The sequence below is a fragment of the Pan paniscus genome, chromosome 4 (genome assembly GCF_029289425.2).
Source record: "Pan paniscus chromosome 4, NHGRI_mPanPan1-v2.0_pri, whole genome shotgun sequence".
Classification (NCBI taxonomy): domain Eukaryota; kingdom Metazoa; phylum Chordata; class Mammalia; order Primates; family Hominidae; genus Pan; species Pan paniscus.
This window is the reverse complement of record NC_073253.2, coordinates 31,747,363-31,759,438: the sequence shown is the minus strand read 5'-3', so window position 1 is coordinate 31,759,438 and position 12,076 is coordinate 31,747,363. Positions and strand designations below refer to the sequence as shown.

The following is a 12,076-nucleotide window of genomic DNA, read 5'->3' as shown; positions in this document are numbered from 1 at the left end:
GGGTGTATTCCATAGATAATCTATTTTATTTCAATTATTTTGTAAAACTTTCAACTCTCATTTGGATCTTTGAAGATTTAGAAATGTAAGCAAGTCTGAAACAATATACAAAGAATAAGTATAAACTCAATGAAAATACACTTATCCAAGCAATATTGCAATATAAAATATATGCTTCAAGTGGTGTAAAAGTGTTTGCACTTAGAAACTATATTTAAACTGTTTGTCCTCATAAATTTATGTCTTCGGCCTTCATATTTATCTCCCAGGAGTGTCGGTTTTATTTGTATTTTAATAAGAAAATTATAATAAAAACTTGGGGTTTCATTTTAGGTGAGGTTTTTGTATTCGGGTTTGTTTTTCTACAGTAGAGTTTAATCCATGTGTTGCTTTTCTTCAAGTATAGTTTAAAGGAGTACATTTGGAACGTGTTTTTGGAAAAAGCATGTTAATGTAGCAGAAGAGACTTCAGTGCACACTTTCGAAGAAAAACAGTTTCTGAGCATTAAGTGGTAAAAGGCAATAATAATTCAAATGATGATAACAAGCCAACCTGCTAAAAAGAATGCATGTTCTGTGTATCCAGCCATTTCACATGAACTAACCCCATTTAAAAGAATACATTTTCCATTCACTGTGTAATCAATGTGTACAATGTGATTCAATGTGTAATCATTTTTGACTAAAATCAATTGCCATTATCATGCCAACTAAATCTGCAGTAGAATATATTAGTTGCCAGATACAGTACAAAAAATATCATTTAAGAGTAATCGTGATTGAATCCCAGAAATGAATAGATGCAATTTGTAACAATTAGTTATAATGCCAAGAAACACTCCAGAGAGTAAAGTTAGCGTTAATTTTTATATGTAGTAACTCTAAATTGCTATGGTAAAGCCTATAATATGGTAGCAATATGGGGCGTTTTATGCTAAAATACACGTAAACATTAGAGACGAGCCTAACTGCTTTTCTTACTTTCCTGAATATGGTAGGACCTGATCGCTGCAAAATGAACCCGTGCCTTAACGGAGGCACCTGTTATCCTACTGAAACTTCCTATGTATGCACCTGTGTGCCAGGATACAGCGGAGACCAGTGTGAACTTGGTAAGATGGTACTTGGCTGAAAAGTTGCAGTTCTTTCACGGAAGATATATTGGGGGAGAATTTATGTTGTTGAATCAATCAGAGATTTCAGAGAAACCCATATGAAGACTAATTATATGTTAAATGAAGTTAAAATCTGAGGGTAATTAACTAGGGGCTGGAAAATGGGTACAGATATTCAGTGAATTCTGTTAACATACCCAAGACTCAGTGAGGCCTGCTGAGTCTTCTTGTGTTTTTTATAGGTAGAATTTACAAATGTAAAAATGCATAAATATTAACAAAAGTGTACATCTATCCCCCAAATCTGCATATAAATAAAAATCAATTTCAGTATAAAAATCTTTTTAGAAAGCTAGACTTAAAAATTAGGAAAATAATAAAAGTTAGAGAGCTTTGTCCTTAGTTTTGGGATAATTTTTCTTCTCATTTGGAATGGGAAAGACCCTTCCCTGACTCCCAGCAACCAGCCCAACGTGCCTCTGCCTCAGGGAGCTGTGCAATTGCTGTTCCCTGCCTCTCTTTTGGTTCCAAGGAATATAATTGACCCTCACACTCCCATATTCTTATTTAGGCATCCTTCTCTTTAAAGAAAAAAAAAAAAGGCACCAGTGTTGATTTGGCTTCATATGGACCTCACTTCTGAGAAAAGAATGATGAAATATGTTGTCCGGATGTCCCTTTTAGAGATATCATGAAGGTTTGCTTAATTTGCTTACAATGATTGAGTAAAGAAAGCTCACCAATAACACTTTAAATTATACATCAATATTGCGATACAATCCCAACATTCATATTAAAAGAGTACTTTAAAAAAAAAAGTCAACGAGGCCAGCGCGGTGGTTCAAGCCTATAACCCCAGCACTTTGGGAGGGCGAGGTGGGCGAATCGCTTGATCCCAGAAGTTCGAGACCAGCCTGGGCAACATGGCAGAACCTCACCTCTGCAAAAAAAAAAAAAAAAAAAAAAAATTAACCGTGCCTGTAGTCCCAGCTACTTGGGAGACAGGTGGAAAGATTGCTTAAGCCCAGAAGGTCGAGGCTGCAGTGAGCCGTGTTCACGCTACCGCACTCCAGGCTGGGTGACAAAGTGTCTGGCACTCAGCAAGCACCATAAACATGTTTGGTATTATTACTATATAATATCATGGTTACTAAGACCATTTCTTTTGGTAAGAATACATTATATGACTAAGAAATTTAACTTGCTTTGTATATTCATTTAAAAATATTCTTAAACATTAAATTTTTAGTGTAATTGCAAAATGCTATGGAAATAAAGTCACTAATTTCATCAGGGGAGATCATATGTAGAAAGATTAGAATCTGTGTAGAAAGATTTTATTTGACATAGATTTTAAAGTTGGGAAGATTTGACAGGTGGTGGAGGGAGATATGGACACAACAAACAAAAGCACAGAGGCCAAAAACTACAGAAGGCATTTGAATGACAGCCTCGATCCAGGTATGCCTACTTAGGAGTTTGGGAGAGGGAGATGTATTGGGAGACAGTACCAGAAGGCAGGTTGGGTCTAGAAAGCCCTGACGGTCTAAGAAGGTCCTGAGTTCAGGATACTGAATAGTGTTACTTCACACTCTAGTCAAGTGATTCTGAGACCTTAGCATGCATCAGAGGGCTGGTAAAACAGATTGTTGTCTCCACCTCAAAGTATGTGATTCAGTAGATTTGGGGTGGAATTGGAATTGTGGATTTTTAACATTCTTAGGTGATGCTGATGTTGTTTGTGGTCCAGGGAGCTCACGTTGAAGACTGCTGCCCTGGGCAATTGGGATCCATGGAATGTTTGGAAGTAAAAGAATAAAATTATCATGACTGTGTCTAAAAAAGATGACATTTAGCAGAGTGATGGATATATTGGAGAGGAAAGGGCCTAGGGATGGTGAGGCCAGTTAGATACTTTGAGTAGTCCATGTGTGAGGTAATCAGAGGATGAGCCATGATTGGAGGTGGGAAGGCTGGGGGTGTTGATTCTTCATTCGTTTTAGGGCTTATCTGATTCATTTATCGGCAATGGAGACAATGGCCCTACTCTGAATACCTTTGACATTTTCTTAGGGTTGCCAAATTTAGGAAATAACAATTCAGGATGGCCACTTATATTTGAGTTTCAAGTAAAAACGAAATAACTTTATAGTATAGGTTTGCCCTAAATATAGCACGGACATACTTATGCTAACAAATTATACTTTTTTTAAAATCTGAAATTCAAATTTAACTGGCTGTCTTGTATGTTATCTTGCAACCTCACACTAAATGGAATTCTTTGATACTTTTTGAAAGTATTTTGTGAGCTTTTACTATTTTGTTTCAGATTTTGATGAATGTCACTCTAATCCCTGTCGTAATGGAGCCACTTGTGTTGATGGTTTTAACACATTCAGGTGCCTCTGCCTTCCAAGTTATGTTGGTGCACTTTGTGAGCAAGGTAAGAGCTATTGCAGCATTTGTATGATGAACATTATTGATTTTTTTTAGCAATTTTGGCCTCAATGCATAATCTTTCCTGCAGTGGAAATTCACATTTCCTTAGGTTTCCTTATTCAGGGATAGCTCAAAACATCTGAATCATAGTGTTGACTTGATTATGGTTGTTTAGCTGATAGATTGGAATTGCAGGCAGGCAAACTGAGCCGAATTTAAAGACATCCAGCCAATAAAAGGAATATTATCATATGTATTTTTCTTGGGGACAAACTAAGCACTGACCTTACTGTGGCTCATGTACGAAGGAGTACTGAATTCAATATTAGCTGTTTTTATTTTCTCCTCCTAAGCACTTGAGACTCAATGGACTTATTTTTCATAGTCAATCATATCTGGAGAATGAGTTGATATAGTTGTTAGAATACATTTGCTTTGGCACATGCTAAGTAGAAGATATTGTGAATCTGCTCACCAGGAAATTTTCCTACTAAAGAAGGATTGACTTTTTCTGAATGAAAGAAAGCCCTATGTTCATGATGGCTTGAATCTCATGATCCCTGTAATTTGCATTTTTACGGCCAACCTGAGAGTGTATTTTAGGTGGTTAATGGGAGCATTTCTTGGTCCATCAATAAGAAACAGATTGCATGCTAAGCACGCTCAGCTTTGGAATGTCGATTTCCTCTACTTAAACTCATACAGTGGTTTGGCTTTGATAAAAGTGTTCAGTGCCAAACTTCCATTCCACCAGACAAACTGAAAATGCATTAGACACTCAGGCACATTGGTCTGGTCCCACATTCTGCTTCATGGTGTTACTCTGGACGTCACTGCAATGAATGCAAATCCAAAAGGAGCATGTATTGAATTGCTGTTCCAAGTGGATGGATGATGGCTACATTTTTAGGTGTTGGGTTTTTTCTTTTTTTATTGCATAGGGTAAATCTGTTTGTTTTAGATTTTGAATATAAAGATAGACCAAGCGAGATCCTCTTCTTAAAGTAAAAACATTAGAAAGATGGCATTTGTTGAAGAAAACAAAAGCCTGAGATAGTTGAGACATTCCAATATGTTAAACATGATTCTGGCTTCTGTTAGTTCCAAGTACAAGAAGCAATTCAAAAAATCGTTTGTTCAACGTGCATTTACTGTCTTCCAGGCACTGTTCTGGGCATTGGAGATAGAACTATGAACAAAACAAAGTCTCTGATCCTGGTGACTTAGCATAACTCTTGGCAGAGAATAAAATTTAGTTCTTTACAGACTATCAAATGCATCCTGGCACATTGTTTCATTTGGTTGGCATAGCATTTCTATGCATTCAATGGGCTAGAAATTAAGGCTCAGAGAAAAAAAGTGATGTGTTTAATGTCACACAGCTAGTAAATCGTACAATGGGAAAAGTGAACCTAAATGGCTTAACTCTACAGCCCAAGTTTCTCTGAATATCTTCACACTTCTAAAGTAACTCTCAAAGATAAACACTTTATTTATATGTTTATCTGATGGATTGAGTGGCAACAGATTTTTGGAAGGGACTTTGGTGCCATTGACCTTTTCTCTTTCTTTTCAAAAGAATATTGAAAGTAAAAAGTGTTAATTAATTTTATTTCTGGTGCCACCTGACTTTCAGGTACTTTTTATTGTATTTTCAAGCAAGTTTGATTTTCATGCACATTTTTTTGCTGAGAAACATCGATCTCAGTCTGTTTATGCAGTGCAGCTGTGCTCCTGTGATTTATTGCCAGGATACTGAAAGATTTTTTTCTCCTCTTTTCAGGTTGCCTAAGAACAAATGTTTTCTTCATTAACAGCAGCTTTGTTGTCTAAACAATTTTCTATCCAAAGTTTGGTGATGACCGTGTCAGTGTTCCTTCAGCTGACGTTTTCTGTTCTCTGACTAGTAACTTCCCAAGTCACAGTTACTCCGAAATAGGGGACACATTTTGGTGCAATAATTACAGATACAAAATCTAGAAAGGGCTATTGGAACAGTAGAGAGGCAGTTCTGGCTGCACAAACTGCCCTAGCCAAAGTCAGTGATACAGCTTGCCTAGTGAGAAGTGTGGAGGATGGGCACTTTCTTAGGACTTGACAGCTATATGTCAGAGAGGTTGAAAACATTACCTGTACAGCATCAAAAGAATAAATTTTTGGTGAAATTGTTTGTGATAGTTTCACCTCCTATGTTCATGAACAGGAGCTGTGCACACTACGAATCTGGGTTTGTATTGTAACCCATTGAAACAACCTATTTTTTTGTAACCTCTTTAAAACCTATAGGAGTTTTAAAGCATAAGATGTCTTTCCATGCATCGAATGATTTTTAAGAAAATGTCATCCACAAGGGTTGCCTTTTAATAAATAAAAAGAGTTTCACATAATTTTTAGGTAAGGTTGAAAAAACAAATAGACTATTTCTATGAATAGTATCTCCTATCAGAATAGCATCCTGGGAGATGCAGCTTGACAAATGATCCTTCATTACATATTTGTTGAATTCATGAATAATAAAATTTAAGTGGCCAGGCATGGTGGCTTACGCCTGTAATCCCAGCACTTTGGGAGGCCAAGGCGGGCGGATCACCTGAGGTCAGAAGTTCGAGACCAGCCTGGCCAACATGGTGAAACCCCATCTCTACTAAAAGTACAAAAATTAGCCGGGTGTGGTGGCAGCGCCTGTAATCTCAGCTAATCAGGAGGCAGAGGCAGGAGAATAGCTTGAACCTGGGAGGCAGAGGTTGCAGTGAGCAGAGATCATGCCACCGCACTCCAGCCTGGGTGACAAGAGTGAGACTCCATCTCAAAAAAAAAAAAAAAAAAAAAAAGTGAATCAATGTGGATAGTTGGCTTTATTTTTTTTTTTTACACAAAAACCACTCTAAGTGGTTTTTGCAGATATGTTTATAATCATTGGGAAGCTATGATTTAGATAGTACAAATAAATGCATTTTCCCAGTTTGGTTTTAACAGAAACCCCGCCTCTATTTTTTGGACCTGTGTTCTGATTGGAATGTATGCATCTGCTAACTGAGACAGGCACTGTTAGTAGTGAAGTGGTCACATATCTAAATTTTGTGATCATCTGGGTTTTCTTGTTTAGGAGGAAAAATACTTAATGATAAACTATTTAGAAGACAAAAAGGGGCTGGGTGCGATAGCTCACGCCTATAATCCCAGCACTCTGGGAGGCCAAGGCAGGTGGATCACCTGAGGTCAGGTGTTCAAGACCAGCCTGGGCAACATGGTGAAAGCCTGTCTCCACCAAAAAATACAAAAATTAGCCAGGCATGGTGGTGCACGCCTGTAGTCCCAGCTACTAGGGAGGCTGAGGCAGGAGACTCGCTTGAACCCGGGAAGCAGAGGTTGCAGTGAGCCAAGATCATGCCACTGCACTCCAGCTTGGGTGACAAAGCGAGACTCCACCACAAAAAAAATAAAAAATAAAAAAGACAAAAAAGGGGAAACCAAACTAAAACCAATTGGGTTAATAGCCGATAAAAAAGGGTATGTAGAAAAGTTTTTTCTGATGTATTATTCAAGGGGTTAAGATCCTCCATAATTTTACATCATGTATCTTAAATTAATGTCCATGGTTAAGGAAAGTTATGCCATTATAAATCACATTATTTACTTTGGCAGTAAGAATGTTCTAAAAATTTTTTTGATTCTCCTCCTCTGTAAACTAACCCCCTCATATAGGAAGAGCTGTGTTCTTCCTACCCCTCTCACCTTACTTCTAAATTCTTACAAATGAACTTCCCCAAAGCAGAAATACTACATCCAAGTAGCCAAAATTTGCTTCATTTTGAGGCACTGAGTGCTACTTTTATACCAAACCATCTAGCTGTGTCTTGAGTCCTTTCCTATGAGACTTGGTGATCTCCAAACAACACTTTAATAAACGCAAAGCTTCCAGTGCACATTACTCAAAAGAATTAGTCAGCTGGCTGCAACTAAACAACAGGCCTGATAGACTAAACTGAAATAAATACTGCTCTCAGATAAGCTGCATCTGTTGTGTGAGTATGGTTTTAATCACTGAAGCCAGGAAAGAAATGAAATCTTTCAGAATTCATACTTTCCCACAGTTATAGAAAGAGGAGTAACAGGAATAAGAGTCAAGAGACAATCTGAGTTTCAATTTGGCCACCAAAACTAACGTATAAAGCAAACATTTATTTAATTTAGTAGGGTTGTGTTTTCTTCTATTAATCAGCAAATTTGGGTGGGGGGAGATACTTATTAGGTCATCTGGAAGGTTTTGTTGGTGCCTGAAATTCTATAAACTTTGCAGTTTTGTTAGTTTTTACATGTAACTACTTCGATATAATCGTGGGGTGTATTTTGTGAAAGTCAACCCCACCTGTGGATGAGCAATTCTGTGGGAAGATTGCCAATGAAGAATACAGTGCTATGAACAAGGCCACTTTCTTGTGGAATTATGTAAAAATTGGCAACCTAGAAAGTGTAGCTGATACTGCCAGTGTAAAATTTAGATATATTTGAAAAATATTATTGTCCCACTGGAATATCAGTTATAGTGTGCTTATTGTGAAACACACACACAGACACACACACACATATGTATATGACCTGGTGGAATGGGGGGGTGAGTTAAATAATTTAGTTTATTTCATTTTTAATAAACTTAAAATCTTGACGCATTTTCATTGGGCGTTACCTATCTTACCCTTCTTTTTAGGAAGAAGGCATACAGTTCTAGCTATATCCCAAAAGGTACCTATTCATAAAGGATTTTTTTCTCTTTGTCAGTTTTACATGACAAGAGCCTGTGACTTCTCAGATATCTCTTTGGGAAGTGGGAGAGGACTACTTCCAGAACCTTTGAAGTTGTTATGCAAATAGGGCATTCGTAATCCTATTAGCCGGAACTCTTATCTATCACTTGAATGAGTCTCTTAGAAAAGTTGTGTTGGTAAGGAATTAGCCCCAGTTGCTTCACAAGTAAGTCAGCCAGTGCTATAGCAGCCCAAGAGATTTTGGCTGGCCCCTCTTCCAGTTTTCTCTGGCTTTAATCAAGGAAGTTGCTGTTAGATGCTGCCTTTGCAATCCAAAGATATATAGCCATCCACTTCGCACGAATCAGTTGGGCTCACTTTATAATAATTTCTTTGTCATCGTGACCGAATTTTATGAATCAGTTACTTCAGGGACATTGCACAGATACTGGCTTGGGTATCCTACTAACACTTGGATGGGGGTGCCAAGTTTGAATGACATATGTGCGTTTAATAAGCTCCTGCCTGTTTCTTCTCAGATACCGAGACATGTGACTATGGCTGGCACAAATTCCAAGGGCAGTGCTACAAATACTTTGCCCATCGACGCACATGGGATGCAGCTGAACGGGAATGCCGTCTGCAGGGCGCCCATCTCACAAGCATCCTGTCTCATGAAGAACAAATGTTTGTTAATCGTATGTACCAAATAGATACGAGTTTCCAGGAACTTCACTTCTCATCACTCTCTTAGTTTTGTCTGTGTGCAAGTGAAAAGAAGTAGCTTTTTCAATCATAATACAACTTATCAAATCCCTCATCTGTGAATTACTTAAAATCATCTCACCTATGTTAAGTCCCCCATTTGGGGAAACATTCAACTATAATATAGGTAGGCATTGGTTTGTCTGCCAGCAGTAATAGTTGAAACACTTGCTGTAGGTTGAATCATAAGCAGTTGCTATTTGATCATTTTTAAATATACAAAAACAGCTATTTCTCATGGTTCAATAGAATTCTTACTATGGTTATACTTTCATAGTCTCTATTTTGAATATTTATATGCCTGTCTAAAATTACAGTTGCTTTCAGTTATTTTTGTCCTGCTAATTAAAATTGAATTGTTAATAATAGCACCCTAATCTTACCTTTTGGGCATATTGATTCTCATTCAAGTTTCTAAATATTTTAAATTGTGGAAAGTGAGCTACATCCTAAGAACTTGAATAGGTGGAGATTGAAAGCTAATGAAACTTAATATCAGAGCTGTTTAATAACTCCTTCAACTGCAGCAAAAAGGAGGGCAACTAGTTTTCATGTAGCAATATGTAGAAATTTGTTGCTCATAAAGCATTTTCTTAAGAGGTAGTGTCTTGCCATGCTGTCCAGGCTTGACTTGAACTACTGGCCTCAAGTAATCCTCCCACCTCTGCTTCCCAAAGTGCCGGGATTATAGGCGTGAGCCACCATTCCCAGCCTCATGAAGCGTTGTTTGATGTTCTATTAAATATTTTCTCGTGATGCCTACTATCGTTTAGAAGTTTGTTAATTTGTAATCTGGATAGAGGTTCATTTAACTTTACTGCATGATATCCTTGCCAGTGACTCACCTCATGGTAAAAGTAAATATTTTTGAGGATAAATTTGTAGAACTGTCTAATCTAGGTGTTCATTAATTAAAATGTTTTGAAAAAGAGGAACAAGTGGCTTCCAAAATGAGGGTAGCGTGGATAAGATCTGGCACATTTTATTGGGTCACTGAATTTTTGCCAATGGCATCACTTAAAAACAACAACAAAAATAGAAAATTTCTATCATAAAAAAAAGAAAATTTCTATCATGAGTGAGGGTGGAAAAAAATTTAATTATAGTAAATTGCTAGGGAAATTATTGTCTATGTCTTGATATTTTTAATGCGTCACAGGGTTTGCACATTAACTTTTTCATTTAAAGCACATTGGGCAGAAGAACAAAAGGTAGACTAGGAGAGATTTTTATAAGCAACTAAATAAAAATCCAGCCAGTAAAGAGGATGCATGATTCATGCTGAAAATAATTTTCTTTGATATATTTTCATCCATATATGGAAAAGTAGTACAAATATCTGTGTGGTTTCCTATCCCTTAGGTGTGGGCCATGATTATCAGTGGATAGGCCTCAATGACAAGATGTTTGAGCATGACTTCCGTTGGACTGATGGCAGCACACTGGTAAGATGCCCTTGAAAATGATGTCAAGTTCTACCTTCTGGAAATTTGGTGCTGTGCACTGATTGCGCATTACAGAGGGTGCATTAGACTGGAGACAAGTTAAATGACTTGCTCCAGGTCACTCAGTGAAACAGAGAAGGGTTAGAAGAGTTCCAAGCTACCTGATCCAACATCCAGTTCTCTCTTCAATAGTTGTGGTTCTCTTCAAAAGAGGAGTGTACCAGATTTCTATCAAACCAGAAAACCAGACAATTAGTAGAATTGCCTTGGGTCTGTCTTTCAGATGGTTATCTTTGCTTTTTCTAGCTTCAGAGCAGAAAGAGAAGAATAAAATGTAGCAGAAAAGTCATTTTAAAAAAATACCTTTCCGTCTTAAATAATTCACTGGAAATCTGCTATAAGGCATGACTCATTTCCAAGCAAAAATATCCATTTATTTTTATCTTAAAGAAGACTGTTGATATGATCTTGTGAATTTCTGCCAACTAATTACATATTTCAACTTGTTTTCTATTTTTTGAAGAAAGAAGTGACTTGGAAATGCTGGCCACAACTTTGAGTAGACTGTAATAGGTTCTTAGAACAGGTGAAGCTGTTTTGAGTCACTCTTACTAAACTCAAATAAATCTAATTTTTATAAAGAGTTCAAATATGATTGTCTATACTAGTGGTACTCAGTGCTGGCTGTTCATTAGAATCACCTGGAATATGTAATTAAAAACTGGTTCTTAGGCCTTATCCCAGGTCCATTATAGCAAAACCTCCAGCCGCTGTATTTTCTCAGTGTTCCACAGGTAATTCTTAAATGCAAAGTTGGGATCCACTGGGCTAGATAGTAAGTGTAAATTAAATTCTAAATTAGAAACAGTGTAAAAAATTGAAGATAATTTTAAAGGCCTTTTTGTGTTTTTATTACTTAGGTATTCAGTTTCATTCATTATCTGCCACTTGTTTGGATTCAATGAGTTTGGCAAAATATAAAGTTCATTCAAAAACAGATGTCAAAGTAATCTCTGCTTTTGGAAGTTCTGCTCTGTCTTAAGAGAAGCTGCTCCATCGTGGACACACTACTCACTTTATCTATGTGCCAGCCACTGTATTAAGCACTTGCTTATGTTTATTCCCCACAATTACTTTTAAGAGAGGCAATGGGTTTTCCTTCACCTGTTTTACAGGTAAAGAAAGGGAAGGTCAGTTAGGTTGAGCTATTTGCCTGGAATCACAAAGCTGTTAACTGATGAAGCCAGAGTTTGAACTTAGGCTTGTCTCCAAAGCCACAGTTTCTTCTGACCGGTACCTCCTTGGCTTTAAAAAGAGTGTATCCCTTGTTACATTTTCGCTTTGAGCAACCCAAAATAAGACCTGAGTTTCTCTCTCTGTCACCACTGTTTATGTTTAATCAGCACTGTTTCACTGTTTGTCATTCAAGTTCTTAAGTAGGTTATTTGGCAAGATGTGAGAAAAATAGGGAAAAATAGGTTGTTCTTAAAATATGTTCCCAGTAAGCTATAGGAAACACAACCTTAGAATCAATAGTCTCATTTTCTTCTATTAATAATTGTCCTGG

At 37.2% G+C, this 12,076-nt stretch overlaps 1 protein-coding gene across 4 annotated transcripts in view; it reads left to right on the top strand.

Annotated features, from left to right (window-relative positions):
• The window catches only part of VCAN (versican), a 110,897-nt gene that overhangs the window by 73,161 nt on the left and 25,660 nt on the right, over positions 1-12,076 (top strand). For 3 of the 4 annotated variants that reach the window (XM_008975779.6, XM_034959843.3, XM_003822244.5), the window contains 4 exons: positions 999-1,112; positions 3,445-3,558; positions 8,839-8,997; positions 10,427-10,509. In XM_008975779.6, coding sequence (XP_008974027.2) covers positions 999-1,112; positions 3,445-3,558; positions 8,839-8,997; positions 10,427-10,509 — 470 coding nt within the window. Of the gene's footprint in view, positions 1-406; positions 513-998; positions 1,113-3,444; positions 3,559-8,838; positions 8,998-10,426; positions 10,510-12,076 lie in introns of those variants that run through there. The other variant, XR_008625354.2, reaches the window with a different exon arrangement.